The sequence below is a fragment of the Puntigrus tetrazona genome, unplaced genomic scaffold, assembly GCF_018831695.1.
Source record: "Puntigrus tetrazona isolate hp1 unplaced genomic scaffold, ASM1883169v1 S000001111, whole genome shotgun sequence".
Lineage (NCBI taxonomy): Eukaryota > Metazoa > Chordata > Actinopteri > Cypriniformes > Cyprinidae > Puntigrus > Puntigrus tetrazona.
In genome coordinates, this window is record NW_025048699.1 from 1,347,699 (window position 1) to 1,374,120 (window position 26,422).

Sequence of the window (26,422 nt, forward strand, 5' to 3'; positions counted from 1 at the left end):
TTGCAGCTCTCAGTTGAGCAGCCCAATAATACCATAGGAAATTTGGTAGTTGGAGCCCCCCCCCCTCTCATAGGGCAAATATAGGAGAGAAAGTCTTAATCTTGGCTTCCTGTTACTCCAAATAAAATTAGAAAGGAGCTTTCTTATTCTTACAAAAAATGCAGGAGGAGGAGGAAGTGGAATTGACTGAAAGATATATTTTTCCCGACATTTAAGGTGTTTTACAATTCTATGGGGCTGAATAATTTAGATTTTAGGTTTGTGTGTGTGTGTGTGTGTGTGTGTGTGTGTGTGTGTGTGTGTGTGTGTGTGTGTGCACTGCCTGGCCACCTAGATTTAAATTAGCAAATAGTTAAGATTTTAAAACTGTATCATTATTGCAATATTGTTTAATGTGGTAAGTTTTGCAACAATTTTTAACCCTAACTGAAACGACCATGACGGACAATAATTTCTCAAATAACTATGTGGACAGACGTTCTCATGATCATATTCCAGGATGACAATGCCAAGACTCATCAGACTCAAATTATGAGAGATTTGAACGCTATCATACATTTACATTGCAGATTAGCCTATAGCGAAAAATACGTTACATGCCAATATTAGATCATTCTTACCTGTAAACGACTTGATGTGCAAGATTAATAGAACTGATTCAGCAAACAAACAGCACGATTTGATCCTTTCCCGAACAAATCTGTTTTATTTCGCTTTCAAAAAGTACATTACAAGACACGCGAACTATTATTCCGGCTACACAGAAGCCCCGCCTACAACTCAAAATGGACCAATCAACAAGAACCATCTGCGCGAACTTTTAGAACGTTCTTTGTTTTGTGACATCACAGTGCATGTTTGAAAAAGATCGTTTTGAGTGACATTAAAAAATCACTTGCGATTCGTTGATAGTTGAATAGTTTGCTCCTTGCTTTTTAGTGTTTATAATTTTGCACTTCTTGCATCCAGCACTAAATATATAAATATACATTTCTTTTAAAATGGTACTTTTTTCTTTACTCGGAGTAATTGCTTTACTCCTGAGAGAGAGGGAAAAAGTCACCAACAACCCTTCAGATAAAGAGGAAAATACAGACCAGAGTGATGTACCACCTCTGAGGAGTTGTGATGGTAAATTCATTTCAATTTTATGAGAATAACAAACTTTATTACATGTTCTGCCACTTGTCATCTAGATTAAAATACATTCAACAAAAAAAGTACATTAAACAGTTGTCACAAGTTCACGTTTATCATGTTTTTACACAAAAGCTGAAATTCCTTACATCACGAGGTGAATATTAGATGAGGTTTAAATCAATTTAATGTCTGAAAGGATCTAGTCATAAATTTACATAGTAATCTGTGAATTACCAAGTAATATTCGAATGCCGTAAATGATATTTGAGCAACAACAAAAAAGAAATATAGAAAGCAATGAGTCCAAAAACTTCTTTCATCATTTAAGCTCAGTTGCAGTAGGCCTAATATGGGAATCCATTAATATATTTATTACATTTTTAATATTATCTGAATGAAACAATCATTTGGTTCATATTATTCCTCCCTTTAGACGGAGAAGCCGATGATGACTGGAGTGAAGACCTGTCACAAGAGGAACCTATGAGTGGTCTCCTTGAAGTCGATAATGACCAGAGCGAAGACCTAACACTGGAAGGACCAATCACCGGTCAAACTCAAGTCGATGATGATGACTGGAGTGATGACTTTCAAGATTTACTTGGTGATTTGTCTGAATGGAGTGCCGATGTCCTCCGTGCTCTCAACAGTGTTACGTTGGACTCCATCCAAACTCCAGTTGCACCTGACTTTAGTGATGACATCCACGAAACTACAGTCAGTGACACGTCCAGCTGTAGTGAAGACGTCCTTCAGTCTATAGTCTGTTCCACGTCCAGCTGTAGTGAAGACGTCCTTCAGTCTACAGTCAGTGACACGTCCAGCTGTAGTGAAGACTTCCTTCAGTCTATAGTCTGTTCCACGTCCAGCTGTAGTGAAGACTTCCTTCAGTCTACAGTCTGTTCCACGTCCAGCTGTAGTGAAGACTTCCTTCAGTCTACAGTCTGTTCCACGTCCAGCTGTAGTGAGGACTTCCTTCAGTCTACAGTCTGTTCCACGTCCAGCTGTAGTGAAGACTTCCTTCAGCCTACAGTCAGTGACACGTCCAGCTGTAGTGACTGCATCCCTGAAGCTTTTTTGTGTGCCACATCCGACAGTAGTGATGACATCTTCCAGGATACAGTGTCTGCCATGTCCAGCTGTAGCAATTACTTCTCCCAAGCTTCAGTCTCTCTCATGTCCGACAGTACCGATGACTTCCTTTCAACTTGCTGTGACATGTCTGACTGTAGTGTTGATGCTCCTGAAGCTAGAGTCTCTCAGACAGAGTACACTGTGCCACCTCAGTCAAGCCAGCCGCAGGATGAGTCAAGATTTATTGGTCAGTTTGCTAACTTAACATACAGTAATCCAACATATACATTTTACATATATTTTATAATTCACAATGATCGCTAAATTTACTTGAATATTTAAGGGGCATCTATTCAGTGTAGTATATTAATTGATGTATAAATGAGAAAAGTTTTTTAGATAAAGTATATCCTGTCACTGATTGACTGATTGTATCTGCATCTTTTAATTATCTTCTAACAGACATAAATTCATGCTGTTATGAAATCGGCAGTCAGCTGGGTGAAGGAGGCTTTGGTACCGTTTATGCAGCGACTCGTTTGGATGATGGCCTACAGGTATCAATATGCATTACTATTATATTATATATAACTATTATTTCTCTGTCTCACCACTGAAATGGTGTGAACTCTGCTCACAAATAATTTTTAAATCTTTCTTTTCTTGTTTTTTGATTAGGTGGTGATAAAGTTTGTCTCCAACTGGAACAACAGGTTCATCGTCATTGTAAGCCGGCTGTGCTCTCGCTGTTTCTTCTCTCAGTCACCGTTTTCAATTGTTAACGGTTTGTCCAGGAATTAAGTCCTTTACCCGCCTAACCATCATAACAACTGTCTTTCTTCTAGGACGGCTGTTCCGAGCCTCTTCCTCTGGAGGTCGCTCTGTTGATTCTGGCAAACGAAGGCCCTACGGTGAAGGAAATCATCCAGCTTCTGGACTGGCAGGTGGAGGCTGACCACTACATGTTGGTGATGGAGCGGCCCATGCCCTGTGAGGAACTGAACTGGTTTCTCCTCCGGCAAGTGGTGACCCTTAAAGAAGACGTGGCACGGGTCATCATGCAGCAGGTAACATTCGCAGCCCAGACCTGCTGCAGACGGGGAGTGTTGCACAGGGATATTAAGATGGAAAACATCCTCATCAACCCGGACACACTCAGAGTCAAATTGATTGACTTTGGGTGCGGTGATTTTCTCACCGATGCGGCGTACACATCCTTTGCTGGTATGTATGACCTCTTAAGTGATGAGTTGAGGGCCGTTCACCCCAGACTCTGGGTGAATCAAGCTCTCTCTCATGAAGTATACAGAAATGGGATCCACTGTCGTGAATCAAAGAGCATCCAATTATTTCTTGCACAATACTGAATATATAGTTAAAATTCAGCGTTAATGGGAACAAAATCTCTTCTCCAGGCACAAGAGAGTACTGCCCTCCTGAATACCTGATGAGCGGCCAGTACCACGGAGAACCAGCCACAGTGTGGTCTTTGGGGATCGTCTTGTTTGCCTTGCTGTGTGGGGATTTCCCAAAGAGACAAGACCTGGAAAAGATCCGCAGTAACACCTGGACCAAAGATGGCTTATCAAAAGGTGAGATCTTCAGCAAAGGACATGTATACATCTGAAGCATACAAAATAAACATTCCATGTAAATTTGAGGTAATAATCTTTCTCTTTTATCTGCACAGAATGCTGCGATATTATTTGTGGCTGTCTGCAGCTTGACCCAAGCAGCGGATTGAGCTGAAGAACCTCAGTCTCCACGACTGGTTCAGTGTGACAGGAAACCAGTGCTGCTTCCAGCCCCAGAAAATCACAGAAGTGGAGAAATGTACCTGATGGAAATATTCAGGGCTGTTCCGGTCCTCAGCCCAGAGCTGTTTAATAGAAATTATATATAGATGAGATAGATAAATAGATACCATAGTTACGTAGACATATAAGATAAGTTAGACATAAGATAAGATAGGATAGACATATAAGACAAATATAAGAAATGTATATACAGTAGATAGAGATAAGATAGATATAAGACAGGATAGACATAATATAGACATATAGGATAAGCTAGATATATAATGATGATAGATAAGATAGGATAGGATAGACATATAAGAGAAATATAAGAAATACATACACGGTAGATAAAGATAAAACAGATATAAGACAGGATAGACATAATATAGAAATATAGGAAAAGGTAGATGTATATAATGATGATATATTAGATAGAATAGGATAAATAGACATTAGATAAGATAAACAAGGTAGAGATAAGACAGACATAAGTTAAAATAGGATAGATATACAAGATAAAATAAGATATATACATACAGTATAAGGTAGATAAATAGGATAGACATAGGAAAGACATATATAATAGATGAGATAAGTTTACTTTGTTTGAAGATTTGAAATAAAGATTTTGAAAAATATCACTTGTGTGTCAATCATCAGTCTCAAATCATCAAATCATCAGTTCTTACTAAGAATATTGTATATATTAGAATACAAACAGATCTTGGAATTTGTTGTGGGTTTTTTTTTTGTTTAACTTGTTATACTGATTTTATCAATGAATAAATAGTATAAATAAATACTAGCTTAGTGAAGAGAAATAAACAGTCACAAATTATAAGACAACAATACATACAAAATATACCTAATTAAAAAAACCTCAAGAACTGAAGGAAAATGATATTGTATAAAGTTAGACTGAAACAGTGCACACAATTACAGTAATAGATCCTTGCTTGCTGTTTACTGTCCATGAACATTCGTTTTTAAAGCACAAGAATTAGGAGAACATGCCAACGCCGCATAAAAGAAAGGTTGATATAAATCATGTTTTCCACAGGCTTTGCATAACATTTCAAATAAAGCCTCACGGAAGGCAATTGTAACAATAAAATCTTATAAAACCAAATAAAAATTAAATAAAATTAAAATAAAACTCTTAACAGCAATATTGGAGATACAGTTAAGCGCCCCTTGATAGGGTATCAGGTGTCCTTCACACTTAATGCAGCCAGTATCTGAACAAAGTATCTCTCAAAAAAGTATTTCTCTAAACAGTATCTCTTAAAAATAAAGGTACAAAATGTGTCACTGGGACGGTACCTTTACAAAAGATACATGTTTGTACCCAAAGCATTCATTTTGGTACCTTAAAGTTACATGTCAGTACTTAAAGTGTACATATTAGGACCTAATAGATACAAAAGTGTACCTTTTGAAAAGGAAGTGCCCGTGTGACCCTTTTGTGCCTTTCTTTTTGAGAGTGAAAAATGGCTTACTCTTTTATACTTTGGGAAAACTCAATATAAGTTTTCAATGTCATTTTCAATATCATGACCAATTAGCTTCATGGTTAGTTACAAATAAGACGTTTTCAGACCTGTTCTACAGTACAAACACAGGAAATGTAGAATATTAGATGTTAAATATTCAAGGTTCGTTAAAAATTGTAGAAACTTGGTGGCGTGTCTGATTAAAACACTAAGCAGCGCCAGTCCTTTGCTTTCTTTTATTCCATTCATGAGAAGAATCAAATCTTTAGCAATCAGCATACGATGCAGTCAACAGAGTCACATAGTGTAGGACTACCACGATGAACATGATGAATAACAGGATAGACAGAATGGAAAGGATGGTTCTTCGGTCACTACAAACAATATAAAAAGAGAATTAAACTCAAACAACTACAATAAACATTATTTACTCAATCCACATAAGGATTAAATATCTAAAGTGAAATTACCAAACAAACTTAACACATCCTAAGGAAAGGATTCAAGGACATGGTTGGGTGCCCATTCAAACACCCACACCTCACCAAGGCAAAAAGGGGACAAAGGAAGGAAGTGAGGTCGATTTATAGACCTCAACCAGGGGGAATATGGGTAATGTAGTGTGCCATATATGGAGTTGATCTTAAAGGTGAATTACTAGGGTTTGTGGGAGGTGTAGTTCAAAGAAAAATGAAATTAGGAAAAAGGTATACTAGTCAAATTCACAACAGGAAATCATGCACATTTATCTAAGCTGTACGTCAATATTTAAAGCATTTTAAGTACTTTTGTATTCAAATATAGCATGGTTTCTGTATGTGTAACAGTTTTATTAGAGTTTTCAAAGTCTTAATTGTGTTTCTGTAGCCTGCTATTATATTATGTGTTTTTCTTCAGACATTTGTAAATGATAACATTAGAAATAATTTGTTACATTTATATAGTGCTTTTCCCGACATTTGTATAACATCTTTTTATTGACTTTTTCAGAGTTTAACCCGGGCAGGAAATACAATTAAACAAAAACAAAACTAACTAACTAACAACAACAACAACAAATAAATAAATAAATAAATATTAATAAACACATATATACAGTCCAAAACTTCACATATCTAATGCTTCTTCAATATTTCCATTTTTAATAAAAACAAAAATACCTCCCAGATAGCAGAAAATTCAGACAATTTCTTCCTTATTATATAGGTAAGTTTCTCCAGAGCTAGACAAGAAATTACATTTTTCAGCCATAGACCAAGAGAAGGGCAATTGGTGTTTTTCCATAATAAGGCAATAGAGCGTCTGGCCTGTAGTAAACACATATCAACAAGTTTTTGCTCTTTTAGTGACAAGGAGCAGGTATCTTCATACAGATTCAATATACATAGTAAAGGACATAAAGGGATTTTAGAGGAAGTAAATTGAGAAATATATTGAGTTACCCCAACCCAAAACTTCTGTACCTCCTCACATTCCCATACACAGTGAAAAAATGTACCAGGATATTTACTGCATTTAAAACAGAGATCTGGGATATTAGGGTTAAATTTATTTAATTTTACAGGGTTATATAAGTTCTCATTACCCAATTGTACTGTAAGAGTCTCAATCTCGTGTTCAATGTTTTTGTTTGTGAATTTAGGCAAACTGTATCCCAGTCGTCCTGTGAGATCTCCAAATTCATGTCCTGCATCCATGCCTGTCTTCTAGTTTCAGAACTTTCTTTACATTTTTCTTTTAATATGTCATATAGCTGAGTAATCCGCCCTTTATTATTACAATCATGCAATGCAACCGTTTCCAGTTCTGACAATGGAGGACGTTTGACAGAATTTTTTTAATGAGAAAAAATAAAACTTCTAATTTGCAGATATTTGAAAAAGTGATTCTGGGGAATATGGAATTTTATTATTAAAAGATAATAAGAGATCATCTTCATATAAATTTGACAACATCGCCACACCCTTATTCATTCATCCACAATTTAAACCCCAAATCCCTTTTGCCTGGACCAAAATAGTCATTACCCCGAATAGGAGAAAAGCAGGAAAGTACTGGAAGGTCTCCCAGATATTTATGGGCTTCATACCAAATTGTAATAGTATTTTTACAAATGGGTTGCCTGTTCTTTTTTTCTAACTCTTTAAGTGGTGCTGAATACAAAAGCTAGCAAGTGACAGGCCTTTTGCAGCAAACTCTTCTACCTGCACCCATGGTAAATCTGTGTCCTTAGAAAACCAGTACATTGCAGCTCTCAGTTGAGCAGCCCAATAATACCATAGGAAATTTGGTAGTTGGAGCCCCCCCCCCTCTCATAGGGCAAATATAGGAGAGAAAGTCTTAATCTTGGCTTCCTGTTACTCCAAATAAAATTAGAAAGGAGCTTTCTTATTCTTACAAAAAATGCAGGAGGAGGAGGAAGTGGAATTGACTGAAAGATATATTTTTCCCGACATTTAAGGTGTTTTACAATTCTATGGGGCTGAATAATTTAGATTTTAGGTTTGTGTGTGTGTGTGTGTGTGTGTGTGTGTCTATAATAAAACTGTGCAATTGGTAAGGAAATGGCTGCACCTCAATACGCACTCTACAAGGTGCTTTATCTTCCAGAAGAGACAGGATGGAGGGCTCGGTGTCCCAAACTGCATGTGGGAATACACAGCCTCACGGCAGTCACATCTTACTAACATGCTGAACTGCGATGATACCAGCGTGAGAAGATTGGCGAGAGCATCTCTGCTACTGGACTTTAAAAGAAGGAAGGTATTACAGGCATGCGGAGGGGAAGACAGCTTCTTGGGCTTTAAAAGGAAGAGCAGTGGAAAGCTGGATGGAAGGGCGCAGGGGTTTGGTGTGTCGTCAGATTGGCCTGATTTAAATCATTTATGCTGGAGAACAGGTACGCAACTAAAGTGGATCCGCAGCCTTCAGCCTGTAGAGGTCTCGGACGCGGTGGTGGAGGATGCATCGGTTACGGTGGAAGCTAGACTGGATTATAACAACACCACATACTTCCTCTTATCAAAAACATCAAGGCAGATTCTCATGTCCATCCAAAGAGCTCGTAATATGGAGTATTGGTCTAACTTAAAGCTTCAGGGAAAGCTGACCAAATTGACCTGTGCAGACCACTCAGTGTCACACACCATATACAGTAATACCACCCTGAATGAGGAGATCCTCATATTTTGTGTGAAAGCCCGCCTGCAGGTTCTCCCCACAAGATACAACCTTTCGCTGTGGTTTCCCGCCATACATTCCCCTTTCTGCATTTTGCATGAACCTCTACAACATCTGGAGTCAGTAGCGCACATCATGAATGGCTGCCCAGCATATAAAGGACTGTATATCGCAAGACATGACAGACTTGTTGAGCTTATTGCCGCCCAGATCCCCTGTGGGACTGATGGACAGTTGTACAAACACACTATGGTACAGCCACATTGGTATAATTCAGTTGCGAACATCTTTTTAGGTATTCCCAACACACCAGACATTGTTTACATATCCCAAACTAGTAAAACAGTCATTTATTTTGAAGTGTCTTGTGCATTTGATTTGTTTATGGAGGACTCTTACTGTACAAAGATTTTGAAATATCAACCTTTACTATCTGCCACTGAGAGCCTGGGTTACAAGAGCCGACTTATTGTGCTTGTGTTTGGCAGCTTGGGTCATGTACACAGGCTGGTTGTTAGTGGACTTTGTATTGGGGGGTTACAGAAAACAAGGGCTAAACAGCTAGCAAAGTACTGCTCTATTTCAGCTGTCATAGGAAGCATGTATATTTGGAAAAGGCGATGTTTTTTGTACCCTTGAAATGGTAAACTCAAGGCAATGTGCTTATTGTTTAAAAACGTGTTGGAACTTTCAGAAGATTTGATTCCTAATGAATTTACCTTGTAATGTGGAATCAAATAAAGTATATAAAATGTGTGTGTGTGTGTGTGTGTGCACTGCCTGGCCACCTAGATTTAAATTAGCAAATAGTTAAGATTTTAAAACTGTATCATTATTGCAATATTGTTTAATGTGGTAAGTTTTGCAACAATTTTTAACCCTAACTGAAACGACCATGACGGACAATAATTTCTCAAATAACTATGTGGACAGACGTTCTCATGATCATATTCCAGGATGACAATGCCAAGACTCATCAGACTCAAATTATGAGAGATTTGAACGCTATCATACATTTACATTGCAGATTAGCCTATAGCGAAAAATACGTTACATGCCAATATTAGATCATTCTTACCTGTAAACGACTTGATGTGCAAGATTAATAGAACTGATTCAGCAAACAAACAGCACGATTTGATCCTTTCCCGAACAAATCTGTTTTATTTCGCTTTCAAAAAGTACATTACAAGACACGCGAACTATTATTCCGGCTACACAGAAGCCCCGCCTACAACTCAAAATGGACCAATCAACAAGAACCATCTGCGCGAACTTTTAGAACATTCTTTGTTTTGTGACATCACAGTGCATGTTTGAAAAAGATCGTTTTGAGTGACATTAAAAAATCACTTGCGATTCGTTGATAGTTGAATAGTTTGCTCCTTGCTTTCTAGTGTTTATAATTTTGCACTTCTTGCATCCAGCACTAAATATATAAAGATACATTTCTTTTAAAATGGTACTTTTTTCTTTACTCGGAGTAATTGCTTTACTCCTGAGAGAGAGGGAAAAAGTCACCAACAACCCTTCAGATGAAGAGGAAAATACAGACCAGAGTGATGTACCACCTCTGAGGAGTTGTGATGGTAAATTCATTTCAATTTTATGAGAATAACAAACTTTATTACATGTTCTGCCACTTGTCATCTAGATTAAAATACATTCAACAAAAAAAGTACATTAAACAGTTGTCACAAGTTCACGTTTATCATGTTTTTACACAAAAGCTGAAATTCCTTACATCACGAGGTGAATATTAGATGAGGTTTAAATCAATTTAATGTCTGAAAGGATCTAGTCATAAATTTACATAGTAATCTGTGAATTACCAAGTAATATTCGAATGCCGTAAATGATATTTGAGCAACAACAAAAAAGAAATATAGAAAGCAATGAGTCCAAAAACTTCTTTCATCATTTAAGCTCAGTTGCAGTAGGCCTAATATGGGAATCCATTAATATATTTATTACATTTTTAATATTATCTGAATGAAACAATCATTTGGTTCATATTATTCCTCCCTTTAGATGGAGAAGATGACTGGAGTGAAGACCTGTCACAAGAGGAACCTATGAGTGGTCTCCTTGAAGTCGATAATGACCAGAGCGAAGACCTAACACTGGAAGGACCAATCACCGGTCAAACTCAAGTCGATGATGATGACTGGAGTGATGACTTTCAAGATTTACTTGGTGATTTGTCTGAATGGAGTGCCGATGTCCTCCGTGCTCTCAACAGTGTTACGTTGGACTCCATCCAAACTCCAGTTGCACCTGACTTTAGTGATGACATCCACGAAACTACAGTCAGTGTGTATGAAGGCGTCTCCACGTCCAGCTGTCAGCCTACAGTCTGTTCACGTCCAGCTGTAGTGAAGACGTCCTTCAGTCTACAGTCAGTGACACGTCCAGCTGTAGTGAAGACTTCCTTCAGTCTACAGTCAGTGACACGTCCAGCTGTAGTGTTCCTTCAGTCAGTCTGTAGTGAAGACTTCCTTCAGTCTACAGTCTGTTCCACGTCCAGCTGTAGTGAAGACTTCCTTCAGCCTACAGTCTGTTCCACGTCCAGCTGTAGTGAAGACTTCCTTCAGTCTACAGTCAGTGACACGTCCAGCTGTAGTGAAGACTTCCTTCAGTCTACAGTCAGTTCCACGTCCAGCTGTAGTGAAGACTTCCTTCAGTCTACAGTCTGTTCCATGTCCAGCTGTAGTGAAGACTTCCTTCAGCCTACAGTCAGTGACACGTCCAGCTGTAGTGACTGCATCCCTGAAGCTTTTTTGTGTGCCACATCCGACAGTAGTGATGACATCTTCCAGGATACAGTGTCTGCCATGTCCAGCTGTAGCAATTACTTCTCCCAAGCTTCAGTCTCTCTCATGTCCGACAGTACCGATGACTTCCTTTCAACTTGCTGTGACATGTCTGACTGTAGTGTTGATGCTCCTGAAGCTAGAGTCTCTCAGACAGAGTACACTGTGCCACCTCAGTCAAGCCAGCCGCAGGATGAGTCAAGATTTATTGGTCAGTTTGCTAACTTAACATACAGTAATCCAACATATACATTTTACATATATTTTATAATTCACAATGATCGCTAAATTTACTTGAATATTTAAGGGCATCTATTCAGTGTAGTATATTAATTGATGTATAAATGAGAAAAGTTTTTTAGATAAAGTATATCCTGTCACTGATTGACTGATTGTATCTGCATCTTTTAATTATCTTCTAACAGACATAAATTCATGCTGTTATGAAATCGGCAGTCAGCTGGGTGAAGGAGGCTTTGGTACCGTTTATGCAGCGACTCGTTTGGATGATGGCCTACAGGTATCAATATGCATTACTATTATATTATATATATATATATATATATATAACTATTATTTCTCTGTCTCACCACTGAAATGGTGTGAACTCTGCTCACAAATAATTTTTAAATCTTTCTTTTCTTGTTTTTTGATTAGGTGGTGATAAAGTTTGTCTCCAACTGGAACAACAGGTTCATCGTCATTGTAAGCCGGCTGTGCTCTCGCTGTTTCTTCTCTCAGTCACCGTTTTCAATTGTTAACGGTTTGTCCAGGAATTAAGTCCTTTACCCGTCTAACCATCATAACAACTGTCTTTCTTCTAGGACGGCTGTTCCGAGCCTCTTCCTCTGGAGGTCGCTCTGTTGATTCTGGCAAACGAAGGCCCTACGGTGAAGGAAATCATCCAGCTTCTGGACTGGCAGGTGGAGGCTGACCACTACATGTTGGTGATGGAGCGGCCCATGCCCTGTGAGGAACTGAACTGGTTTCTCCTCCGGCAAGTGGTGACCCTTAAAGAAGAAGGCGTGGCACGGGTCATCATGCAGCAGGTAACATTCGCAGCCCAGACCTGCTGCAGACGGGGAGTGTTGCACAGGGATATTAAGATGGAAAACATCCTCATCAACCCGGACACACTCAGAGTCAAATTGATTGACTTTGGGTGCGGTGATTTTCTCACCGATGCGGCGTACACATCCTTTGCTGGTATGTATGACCTCTTAAGTGATGAGTTGAGGGCCGTTCACCCCAGACTCTGGGTGAATCAAGCTCTCTCATGAAGCATACAGAAATGGGATCCACTGTCGTGAATCAAAGAGCATCCAATTATTTCTTGCACAATACTGAATATATAGTTAAAATTCAGCGTTAATGGGAACAAAATCTCTTCTCCAGGCACAAGAGAGTACTGCCCTCCTGAATACCTGATGAGCGGCCAGTACCACGGAGAACCAGCCACAGTGTGGTCTTTGGGGATCGTCTTGTTTGCCTTGCTGTGTGGGGATTTCCCAAAGACACATGACCTGGAAAAGATCCGCAGTAACACCTGGACCAAAGATGGCTTATCAAAAGGTGAGATCTTCAGCAAAGGACATGTATACATCTGAAGCATACAAAATAAACATTCCATGTAAATTTGAGGTAATAATCTTTCTCTTTTATCTGCACAGAATGCTGCGATATTATTTGTGGCTGTCTGCAGCTTGACCCGAAGCAGCGGATTGAGCTGAAGAACCTCAGTCTCCACGACTGGTTCAGTGTGACAGGAAACCAGTGCTGCTTCCAGCCCCCAGAAAATCACAGAAGTGGAGAAATGTACCCTGATGGAAATATTCAGGGCTGTTCCGGTCCTCAGCCCAGAGCTGTTTAATAGAAATTATATATAGATGAGATAGATAAATAGATACCATAGTTACGTAGACATATAAGATAAGTTAGACATAAGATAAGATAGGATAGACATATAAGACAAATATAAGAAATGTATATACAGTAGATAGAGATAAAACAGATATAAGACAGGATAGACATAATATAGACATATAGGATAAGCTAGATATATAATGATGATAGATAGATAGAGATAGGATAGACATATAAGACATATAAGAGTATATAATAGATAGATAAAATACATACATAATATAGACATATAGATAAGCTAGATATATAATGATGATAGATAAGATAGGATAGGATAGACATATAAGAGAAATATAAGAAATACATACACGGTAGATAAAGATAAAACAGATATAAGACAGGATAGACATAATATAGAAATATAGGAAAAGCTAGATGTATATAATGATGATATATTAGATAGAATAGGATAAATAGACATTAGATAAGATAAACAAGGTAGAGATAAGACAGACATAAGTTAAAATAGGATAGATATACAAGATAAAATAAGATATATACATACAGTATAAGGTAGATAAATAGGATAGACATAGGAAAGACATATATAATAGATGAGATAAGTTTACTTTGTTTGAAGATTTGAAATAAAGATTTTGAAAAATATCACTTTTGTGTCAATCATCAGTCTCAAATCATCAAATCATCAGTTCTTACTAAGAATATTGTATATATGTAGAATACAAAGAGATCTTGGAATTTGTTGTGGGTTTTTTTGTTTAACTTGTTATACTGATTTTATCAATGAATAAATAGTATAAATAAATACTAGCTTAGTGAAGAGAAATAAACAGTCACAAATTATAAGACAACAATACATACAAAATGTACCTAATTAAAAAAAACCTCAAGAACTGAAGGAAAAATGATATTGTATAAAGTTAGACTGAAACAGTGCACACAATTACAGTAATAGATCCTTGCTTGCTGTTTACTGTCCATGAACATTCGTTTTTAAAGCACAAGAATTAGGGAGAACATGCCAACGCCGCATAAAAGAAAGGTTGATATAAATCATGTTTTCCACAGGCTTTGCATAACATTTCAGAAGTTTTCCCTCATTCTGACATCCTACAAATACAGCAGGACCAAAAACATGAACATCTGGACATTTTCAAAATCACAGCATTAACATGCTTGTAGAGCGTTCACTTCGTTCTCAGCATAATTATCATAATCAGACAGCCCAAAAGAAGTGCCTACATATTACTGGAAGATGCGTCCTAACGCAAAACTTCTCAAAATACCTCAGTGATGTTTTTTCAGGAAATGTTTTGACAGTCTAAAACAACCTGAGGAACTTTGTTGCTCTAAGTGCTTTCGTTTTTGCTTGTTTATTCATTTGTATGCTTTTTTTTTGTTGTTGTTTTTCAATGAACCTGCATTTAAAATAAAACAAAATGAGATTTCTGAGGGTAAAAAAGCCTGAATTGCTAGATGTAAAGTGCTTGGGCACGGTTCAAGGCATCTGTGCCTATGAGGGTTAAAGCCTATAATTGTGACAAGCGCAAAAAAACTAATTGCTACTTTTATGTCACTTAGGAATAAGCTATCATATATTCTAGAGCACTTCACATATGAGTTTGAAAAATAAAATCACTTTTGTGCTTTTTGGTGCAATTTTTACTTTCTCTGAAGTCTGAGTTACATCGTGCAGTTTTGGCCTCTCTCTCTGAAATCAGATTTTAAATATTGTAATGCCTTTTTCACAAAAGTTCTTTATGCAATGCTTATGTCACTTATGCAATGCAATGATTTGCTGCATATAGGGGTGTAAAATGACTCAAAAACGATCCCAAAATAAAAGTAGGTACATTATACTGAATAAAAATATAGCCAAAAATATACAACCTTTAAATGAATAACAAAAAGATAACCTCGGCTGCCACCTGCTGATGAATGATGATAAATGCGGTTTGTTTCAAATAATTCAAATATTTGTTGCACAATTTTTGCTTTCCACTTTTATTAACAACGTTTTGCTTCTTATACACTTAATATATCTGTATATGGTGTATCTTTAAAGTCTGATAAGCTTTATTAAATATAAACATTCATTCTTATTCCCAGATGAACTTAGCACCCGGATCCAGTTTGACTCTGTAAAGCTGTGCAGACACAATCAATAAACCTGATATGATTTTAAATACCAGTTCATTTTATTTATTTACCTACTTATTTTTTTTTTTACTTCTGCCTCGTTTTATAGATGTAATGGTGAACAATAATATTAGTAAATAACATTTTGTTTAGCTTGTGTAATTCATTAAACAAACAACGGTTAAAATTAATTTTTCAGCTGTAATGTTTGTCAACTGAAGCTTTAAAGGGATATTTCATGCACACATGAAAATTTACTGTTAATTTAGGGCCATCCAAAATGTGGGTTGATAAACACGAGTTATTAATTTTAAATATATTTTTTTTTATGTATTTTGCCCAAATAATAATACATTTTAGTTGAAGTAACATAAAACACAAAGTAAATGTTTACATTTTTTAATTGACATAACTCGTAGCCTTTGAAATGTTTGACTAATTAAAACATTTAGCTAAATAGGTTATTAAAACGATCATTAAAGGTGGAGCCAACTAAAAAATATCAATTCAGACAACACTTTGAAATCAGACATTAAGTCAGCGTAAAATTTCTGTGGAACTTGTTACTAAATAATCATTAGTTGAACCCACGTAAAGCTTTTACAGCGGAGAACGTACAGACATGCATATGACGTAAGGTAACAGAATAAAATATGACGCTGACAATAGTTCAAATAGAATTATTAATGTTACTACTGTTTTAGGAGGTTATGTACAAAATACAGAGAAAATAGAAAGAATTGTGAATGTGCTATTTTACATATGACAGGTTTTGAGAAGTTACGTAGATTGCTTAGGTGGAATATAGCCTGAGGAAAAAACTGTTCTTTTGCCGTTCAGTGATGATTTATCCAAGTGGAACGCAAGAACAGAAACAATGTTTTCATTTTGAAGGCAAAAACAGGTCTCATTTAGGCTTCTGTTTTCTTTTTTGTAAGAAATTATTGCTGTTTTGACACTAAACCTTTGCACTGCCGTTCATTCTCAGACATATTTAAACGGGTCAAAAAACACTGACGTTTTAACTGGACCCAAGTATTGGACTAGTAGATGTATCGGACCTGCTTGTGTCTTGGGTCGGACCCAAGTTTTCTCACGAAAAAGCCATATTTACAACACCACTGAAAATTTGCAGGGGAAGCAAATCGGCTTCCGTCCGTCCTTTCCACAACGGAAAAAAAAGGGAGACCATCTTTTTTCTTCACCTTTTTGGTCACAGGGTCAACGAAGAGATGGTCTCGTTGCTACAGGACAAGATTCTAATCAAATGGCGCTCCGAGTCGACTTACATAGTAGTTGGCTCAGCACTTTCTGACCAGTTCAAGCATTATTGTACAGCTAGAGTGAATGTTTGAAAGGCGAGATCGCAAGAAAATTAACTGGTGAGCACAAGAAAACATAAAGGAAAATATTAATGCTTGACCTCTTAGAATAAATAAAAGCCACAAAATTAAATGAAACTTGTAATTAAGAACTAAAAACTAAACGAGTCCGACCTGCATGAGCAACACTGGTTCTACGTTGCATGGCAATGCACGGAATGCAATAGAAAATACATAAAGACGAGTTTGTAATTTTGAGAATGTGAGAAAGTGTGGGAATGTCGAGAAATATACCTATTTCCTCTTCCAGTGATCTATGAAATGATCACTGAACATGCATGTTATCTCATTTGCCTCCTGATAAAAGATGGATCTGCAAATTTTAGTTTGTCTTTTGTTTATCCTATTTACCAGAGGTACAAAATATACATTTTGATAATGTCACTCTCTCTCTCTCTCTCTCTCTCTCTCTCTCTCTCTCTCTCTCTCTCTCTCTCACCTCCTTTCACTTTTTAATTACTAAAGCACAATCCATCACCTGTTATGACTGCATATATTCCCTGGGTACTTGTAACCAGGTGCTTCAGTGTTCTTCTCAATGCTGCTTCATTGCAACAATTACTGGTAAGTACAGTGCATTATACATATAACTGTAAAAAGTGAAACGAGAAAAACATAGGCTAAAAAGCTATTATTTATTTATTTATTTTTTAAAAAAACATTTTTTCTTAGTGGTCCTATACCTTGGCGGCTCATTGCTCGATGTCTAATAAATGCTTTCAATACACTATTGGAAACACTTTCTACTTTTGTTACCCGTGAAACAATAACATTAACATGGCAGGACTCACACCATACACTTTTTGGGTTTTTCTGTCTTTTACTTGTAGTTTTGTATGATTGCAGAGGTGCGGTCAAACTGTAAACACAAACAGTTCACAATTAGTATTTTGTAATATTTCACGCATCACATTTGCAACATGTACAACCTACGCTAGAATTTTTTTATTTTACTCACTAAATGCAACATATTTTGCACGAATATGTCAGGTAACACAATAGACACCTCATGTCACTCGGCGGCCATCTTTGAAACGCCTCTCGGGCATTGAAAGTGCAGCTCCTATTTGTATTGGGAAACATCAAATTCTCCCAAACTGTTCACTAGGCTTACGGTTAAATTTCACATTTGAGATCACCAATGAAATCTCACAACATCTGTGCAATAATTGTTGTTTCTTTCGCTGAAATAGCGTTATAAAAAACGTATTTCTTAGGCGAGATCAGCCAGTGCGCATGCGCAGTCCTAGGCAAGCCTCACAACACAGGCTGTTTCTATAGCAACCGGAACTATTTATTTAGAAGGGGGCTTCTTGTAATCGACGTGATATTTTAAGCGTTGCATTTTCGCTAATTAAAACTATACAAATGACACGTCTTGGGTATTGTATAGTCTTTGATAATATTAACCCGTTAGGTGCTATGGCGCTGATCACAAATAAGGACATAAACAGAGATATATCAGTAACCTCAAATTATTTAAACAACGAAAACATTGCTTACCACGCTGGGAACATGTCGTTAAATTGTATCTAAATCAAATATTTCATGCAAAATCATTATAAATACAACAAACTACAGCAGACCCCCATGGCCTCTCTCTATCCGCGATCACATGTTCTGACTGAAACAACGCTCTTAAAGGGACAGCACCCTACAACTTAATTTTATTTATTGACTTTAGTATTTATGAATAACCTGATGAAATGTTCTTTTCTCGTTCTCGTTTATTTTTAGTCAATAGCTCTACAGTAAAGGTTAAAAGGTGTGCTCAAGCTGGCTGTTCAACTGGATCCGTCAGTTTAGGCATTGGGAGGGTCTATTCTACATGCTGTAACACGGATTACTGTAATGCCGAAGATGCTCCAGGTATTCTACAGTACTGCGCTTAATAGAATTAACTTAATGAAGTATTTTCTCTTAGGGAAAATGTGACGTCGGCTGAAAATGAATGTTGCTTTACAGGAAGAGTGAAAACGGCATACTGCTGTACATTTTCTTGCTTTCATGTCAGAAAACATTATTTTTGTCTTACATTTCATAATAAATACAGACGGAATGGGCACGCATAAGACATAAAATTTGTTTTATCTGTTACTGTTAATTATTATTATCTACATTAGACAAAGGAGTACAGCAATTCCAAAATAGCTGAACTACTGCTACTCACTGTTACTTAAAAAATGTAATTACATTTTAGCTAAAATATTTTATTTGCTAGACACTAGACAGCCTTTTTTATTAACAAAGTGGAATAATCATGGCTAATAACAAGACATGCAGAAGTAAAAGAAAAACAAATTTCTTGCCCAATTTATTAATGAAAATGCTAAAAAGTATGACTGTCAGGCCCATTATTTTTAAGATTTTCACCTAAATCAAAAGGTTATGAGCTACTTTTTAGCATTAAAACTAGCTCCTACAAATGTTGAGTAGTGAAGAGGACTACAATGTAAAAAAAAAAAACAGTAAAAAACAATGTTTTAAGTTTTATGGCTTTAGCTTAAATTTACAGTTAAATACCGTAATTTAAGGCATAACAAATCTGAATTGTGAGAGGGCTCCCTCATGTGGTGGATGGTTTGAGTTAAGAAAACATTCAGTACCACATTTTGAATTTGTCATTCTTAATTTTATAAAAGGTTTTCCCATTGAACACAGACATTTGAATGTTGTGAAATGAGAAAAAAAAAACTACATTTAAAGCATTTTAATGATCCCATACATTTGAACGTTATTGTAATAGTAAAGATTATTAAATTAAATATTCTAAAGCTTGTATCCATAAACACCTGGAAACTCTTTCTATGCTGACATATTTATAAATATATTATATAATGGTAAAAACATTAAAAACTGTTAATTCCTGTATCAGTCAACAGAGCAAAAGTGAAGGTTAAAAGTTGACAGCACAGCTTTCTTATTAAAATCAATGGAGCATGTTTCACATTGAAAAATGATGTTAAAGTGACGTTAACCAAAGGGTACTGACCAAGTGTTAATATGTGGCTAATATGTGAGATTCAGAATGTGTTGAATAAGCAGAGGATTCAAATGGCCAGGGGCCTTTACAACGCAGCATTAATTAAAGTTTCAGAGGGTCAGGATCATTTTATATGTATCTGCTGAGCTCCATCAAGCCACTCCCCTAATATCTGTCAAATGAATGCACGGCTCAGATTAATTATAGCGAGTATGTAAGACTCCAATACAGTTATAAAGTTATACAGTTGACTTCACCATTGACTTCCATAGTAGAAAAAAGTCAATGGTAAGCCAAAACAGCCTGGTTACAAACTTCCTTCAAAATATCTTCCTTTGTGTTCAGGAGAACAAAGACGTTCAAGCAGGTTTAGAAATGCTTGAAGGTAAGTAAATGAAGACAGAATTTTCATTTCTTTAAATAGTCAAGATGAATAAACATTGTTAACATGTTTATGAATAAATATTCCATCAAAATAATGTTCAGATGAATGTATCACTCGTGTTTTCAGTCAACAGAGGTTTAATGCTTGGTAAACCTCAGTGCTGGACGATTCGATCCTATAAACTTTAGCACAGGTCTCTGTATGGCCCAAGACGCTCCAGGTACTGCACTTTACTTTCTTAGTGCAGCTTACAGATTACATACATAAATAAAATATAATATAAAAACATTTTACAGGCAAAAAAGTCTTGCAAGGAGCATGTAAAGAAATCAAATCTGTCTTCCCTCCTGTAGATCCCAGCACTAACACTCCCAATGGAAAGAAATGTTACTATTGTACTGGAGAGGGCTTCTCAAAGCTGCTCCAAATAAACTGCTCCCCGCTGCATTACAGGAACATGTGAAAATCTGGAAAAGGAAGAAGGTTCATTATCTTACTCTGTTATGTTTACATATTTGATACAGATTGCATACAACAGTTGTCAACTTGACAAACTATTTTCTTCTTCAATATTTTCCCAGGCCAGCCATTGGTTGTCCAAGGTTGTGTCTCTAAATCTATTTGTGATCGTCATTCCTGGTGTAAATACTTCATGCTGTGAGGAGAACCTGTGTAACGGTGTTAATATCGTCCTCCAGAACAACATCCAGAGCACCGCTCAGAGTGTAAACGGTGCTGAGAGCGTCTCTCAGAGCTTCCTGTTCCTCTGCTCTCCTTCATCCTGCTGCACTGAACCCAGACGCTCTTCACATTCAATCAGACACACTGCACCTAATATATAGATTCTCTCTGTAATGTATTTGGCTTTCTTATGTGATGAACTGAAAAACAAACGTATGTGTTGTAAGAAATATTGCATTACCTTTGCAAACTTGTTTCTGGGTTCACAGAATATTAAAGTCAGAGAAGCCCAATAACTTGAAAACAGCTTAATTTAAAAAAAAAAAAAGGTAATTGAGAAGGGTAGCCAATGGTTAATACATAATGCTGATATTTGGAACATAATTACTGGCTTACTCAAAATCTATGCATTGAAAGGAATTCTATTCAGTGAATATTTACATAAATGCTGGATCTGTTGCTGGACGTAGTGTGAAATGGCATTAAGCATATTGGCCCTGTCCCAAATGGCACACTCTGGACTTCATGACGTCGTGTATCACATGAGTCCATGAGGGCACACTGGAGTCGTGTTTTGATCGTCGTGCTGGAAATAGTTAGAGGTGTGTTAATGGTGTTGCTTCAAACAGGTGCTGCATTTCTGGTGGAGTAAAGATTAGTAAAGGTTTTACCCTTGTGTTTGCAATGCAGAGACATCGTATTATTTAGCGAGCTATTACTTTGCTTAAGACAGTGTAAGTTGACGACATTGACTATACTGTACACATGGCGAAATGTATGGCTAGATCCTTTACAATGACTTTATATCATACTTCAACTTAAATACTTCAAGCTACAAATCATCTACTGTTTCACAGTCAAATCGAAAGCTATTAATTTCCTTGATTTGTCCAAATTTGTAGAGAATGATAAATAAATTCTAATACACTGACTTGGAGTTCACCCTGTGTCTGGGAACAAAATCCGGTAAAATATACGTTATTTAATCCTCCATATGATGGTTGATGATGGTAAAACAGTCTTGCTAAGACTCAGCTTTTATTTATCCCCTGATGAAAACAAAGACAAAAGTAGTCTACCCTGAACGCATTCTCTTGTTCAGGTTGGTTGTCGTTGTTTTCATCTGTATGGCGAGAGATCTCATGAAAATGTGTGTAAATAGTATACCAAAAAAACCGAAAACCTGTGGTATTGATACGTAAAAATGGACTTTGGTGGATAAATGACACTCATGTGTTTGCCGTGCATATATGCATTTTTATGTGCATACAATATGTTGCGCATCTACCCCACAACCATAATCCTGCCCTTCCTGGTCCATTTATAAATACCACGAGTTTTGGTTTTTATTTGGCTTACTATTTATGCGCACGTTCGTGAGATTGGGTAGATTGTTCCCCATCCAAACAAATTAGATATTTATATGCTAGATAAGAACTTCCAGCAACAAAATATTATAAACAGGGTCCAAATAATAGTTTCACTATATGATCATTTCTTTTACATATATGTTTTTTTGTGTTCTTTTTTGTCTTTCTGTTGAACTGTCATTTTTTCATAAAGATCCACCCCTACTGATAAGCTATAAAACGGTCGCTGAAACAGACACGTTACGTCTTTCTCCTCTTTCTCCTCCTAAACAAAGATGGATCTGCAAATCTCCGTTCTTTTTCTGGCTGTTCTTTTCACTGCAGGTACAAAGACAAGTTTTTGTAATGTCATAGAAAACCGATCATTGACTTTATTTCTCACTGTCACTATATGGTTTTCATTTCTAAAGGACATTCGTTCAGATGCTATCATTGCAATGGCACTACTTCTGACTGTGAACAGACAACATGCAGTGAATATCCCAGCTGCTTCTCTGCAACGTATTTTGGTAAGTCCAGCATTATGGATTGAAATATACCATTATAATTGACTGATGGAGACGCTGTTAATTTCCAGAAGCTGCTATAGTGTTTTTGATGGGTATTTGATGTTAAACTCATTACAGAAAGCCCACTTCTTTCCTGAACAAATTAATAAATGCATGAATAAAATGTTCTATAGATTACAGAATTTCAAGCTGTTTTCCCTTGAAAAAAGATCTGCATGCTATTATTATCCCTTTATTTAAAAAATGTTAAAGTGGCAACGTTTCATTCAAAGACATTTTCTATTATAAGGAGTATCATCAAAAAGGATCTGCACACTGCTTTTTCTTTTATCCGAAACACTGCTACTTTTTTGTATGATCTTTTTGTACAATTTTTGTATGTCCACACTTTGCCTTTTCAGAAATATTGAAAGGTTTTTATACAAGGTTCTTTTCTTTCCGCTTTGCTGACGCGAGTTGATACATTATGGAAAGTTCCTGCTTTATCAGATTTCTAAACAGACTTTTCATCAAATTATGTCTAGTTGAACTGGTCTTTCCTGTATGATTTGTGCTTTCTAGATGGCAACATAACTGTATTTAAAAGCTGTTTTTTATCAAATGGCTGTCCAAGTGGATCCATCAACTTTGGCACGACAAAGCTCTCTCTTTACTGCTGTGACACAGATCTGTGTAACGCCCAGAATGTTTCAGGTATTGAAATTTTTTAGTTATTGAATTTTTTTAGATCAGCAATTTTATTGCACGTTTTTGAGGACTAAATTTTATGGTTGAACAAGCACTTGTGTGATGTGCACAATAAAACCAGGACTAACAAAGCACATTTATTTTCCTCTCTGAAGAGCCAAGCAATAACACTTCCAATGGGATGGCGTGTTACTATTGTGATGGACAGAGCTGCTCAAACACAATGAGCTGTTCGGGGACTGAAGACCGCTGCTTTTATATAACAGGTGAGAATCTACTGAAGGAAGGAGATCGTTACCTCTTCTGTATTTCAGACTTACAGCTGACGTACCAATTTCCAGCTCAGACACTATATGAATCCACTTTTTCTTTTCTTTTTTTTTTTATTAGAGACTTATGCTCTCAAAGGCTGCGTCTCTAAATCTATGTGCACCACCACAACATTCTTGTCTCTCATTTCGAACATAACATGTTGTGAGGGGAACCTGTGTAATGGTGATAACATCACCCAGAGCACCACCCAGAGCTTTAGCTTCGTCCAGAGCACCACCCAGAGCTTTAGCTCCGCCCAGAGCACCACCCAGAGCTTTAGCTCCGTCCAGAGCACCACCCAGAGCTCGACTTCCATGCAGAGTTCCACCCAAAGCACCACCAAGATCTGGAGATCCACCACTGCTAACGGTGCTAATAGCGTCTCTCAGAGCTTCCTGTTCCTCTTCTGTTCTCTTCTCTCCTTCATCCTGCTGCACTGAGCCCAGACGCTCTTCACATTCTACAATGAGACATACAGAATATATGGCTTAAAAGGCCCCTATGGATTTTGAAAATGATCTTTAATGCCCTAACTCTAAGTGAATGAAAACATCCTGCAAAGTTTTAAATCTGAAAGTGCTCCCTGTATAAAGTTATTGTCTTTTAAAAGAAAGAGTCAACTCTGAATCATTGAAACAAGTCATTTTTAAAACAAATCCCAAGACGTTTCATGTTAATGTCAACAGGAAATATTAGCATATTACCCGCCAACCTTAAAATGCAAATTAAAGGCTGTAAACAAAGCAGCACTGGGCTCACAAATCCTGCTTTTAGTATGAAATATAAATGAAATTGAATCAGATCAATCACCCCACTTTATAATCATGTGACAGAGGAGTTTTATAAATAATAATCATTTGGGAGTCATTGAGCAAATGAGGTAAAAAAAAAAAAATCCCCTTGTTGGGGACTCCCAAGCCAAAATATGTACCTTTCCTTACTCATAATAAGGACACTTTAAGTCCTCTATGTACTAGGCTAGATCTGATTAATTCTTTAAAAATAAAATAAAATGTACAGTTTAATGTATTAAAACAGAGCAATCACCTATAGACTTTTTCTTATGTTTATTTTCAATAATGCACAATGCATGCTTAAACAAGAAATTTGTTAATTCTGCTGTTAATCAGAAGACATCATTAGTGGCTTTTAGGCTATACTTTAGTCAGAGGAGTACAATAACTTGAAAAGAACTGAACTACTTTCACACTACTAAAAATATACAGTTACTAGCTGATTGATATGTTTTTAATTGCTGGTCTCTTGTTAACAATAGCTGATATGAAGCTGATATTTACAACATATTTTAACTAGATAGCCAACGACAAACTATCTGAAAGTTTGAAATAACGTTTTACCCAGAAATAAAAAAGGAAATCCGTTTCAATGAGTTACTAACATGCTTTAGCATGCAGCCGCTAGCATGTTTTGTTAGCGTTTTTAACATTGTTAGCAAGTTTTGACGCGTTTTAACAATAAAAATGGCAATTTAAGCAAATTGTTAGCATGTTAAGATGCATGTTGCTAGCATGATTCAACACGTCGCCAGTCCCTAAACAAATTGCCAGCATTTTGGAAACAAATTGAAAATTGGAAAAGCTATTTAAATAAAACGTCAAGTGTATTTAGCATTATTTACCAGCAGGTGGCAGCAGATGATCTCTTGTACCAAAACAAAAAACTTCTATAAACCAAACGTCTATAAAGATTGAAGATTGTTAGTGCTTCTTGATTGGCCTCTGGTATTAATAAATATATAAATAAATAGATACAATAAAAACTGTTGTAGAAAATGTAACCAATTTTATCAGATGGTGCAAAGATCAAATGATGACTATTATATATGTTATATGTCTAGTTATATGTGCTAAATACGTATCCTGTTTGTCTCTTGTGCAACAAAACTCAAAACATCCAAAGCAAGCTGTCTGATCAATCAGAGGTCGTCAGATATTTTTGTGCTGATTTACTTAAAGCTGGAGCGAGTTCCACGTTTTATCAATAAGCTAACTGAACTTTGACATAGTCCCATTCTGAGCAAATGAAACACCATGTCAGCAGCACTGACCCTGACAGAACTGCAGTGTGTTGCTGTGTCTCTGACCTAACTGTTTTTGGGACAAATTAGTTAAATCCACAACAATTCTATTGTGGATACCATCAGTGTAGCTCATAAATATATTGTATATATACAATTTCCCTGTTGATTTAAGCTGGTCAGCAGGCTGGTTTTAGCCACTTCCCAGCTGGCCAGGCTGATCTTGGCTGGTTTAGACTGGGAGACCAGCTGGAATGACCAGCTAAAACCAGCGACTTACAGCCTAAACCAGCTATGACCGGCCAACCAGCCTAGGCTGGTTTTAGCTGTTTGTTTTTTTTCTTTTCTTTTAGGCGTAAGATAATGTATGTGCAATATTGCATGTAAAACACTGTTATCAATAAGATCAATAAAACAAAAACCAAAAAGAAACTCATATATATATATATATATATATATATATATATATATATATATATATATATATATATATATATATATATATATATATATATAATTAATTAATAATAAAAATATATACACACACACACAC

The 26,422-nt window shown here is 36.5% G+C and overlaps 1 protein-coding gene and 1 pseudogene across 1 annotated transcript; both read left to right on the forward strand.

Annotated features, from left to right (window-relative positions):
* Positions 1–1,623: 1,623 nt before the first annotated feature.
* Positions 1,624–4,055, forward strand: LOC122340965 (annotated as a pseudogene).
* Positions 4,056–20,733: 16,678 nt separating this feature from the next.
* On the forward strand, positions 20,734–26,279 carry ly6m6 (lymphocyte antigen 6 family member M6). The gene is made up of 5 exons (XM_043234294.1): positions 20,734–22,647; positions 22,734–22,832; positions 23,394–23,525; positions 23,675–23,785; positions 23,910–26,279. The coding sequence occupies exons 1-5, from the start codon at positions 22,599–22,601 to the stop codon at positions 24,269–24,271; spliced, it is 753 nt and encodes a 250-aa protein (XP_043090229.1). The 5' UTR covers positions 20,734–22,598; the 3' UTR covers positions 24,272–26,279.
* The last annotated feature ends 143 nt before the right edge of the window (positions 26,280–26,422 follow it).

Excerpts from the sequence above, each read along its gene's own strand:
- ly6m6 (XM_043234294.1), top strand. The coding sequence starts at position 22,599 with ATGGATCTGCAAATCTCCGTTCTTTTTCTGGCTGTTCTTTTCACTGCA. Across the intron at positions 22,833-23,393 it reads CTTCTCTGCAACGTATTTTG|ATGGCAACATAACTGTATTT; the intron begins GTAAGTCCAGCA and ends TGTGCTTTCTAG. Across the intron at positions 23,526-23,674 it reads TAACGCCCAGAATGTTTCAG|AGCCAAGCAATAACACTTCC; the intron begins GTATTGAAATTT and ends TCCTCTCTGAAG.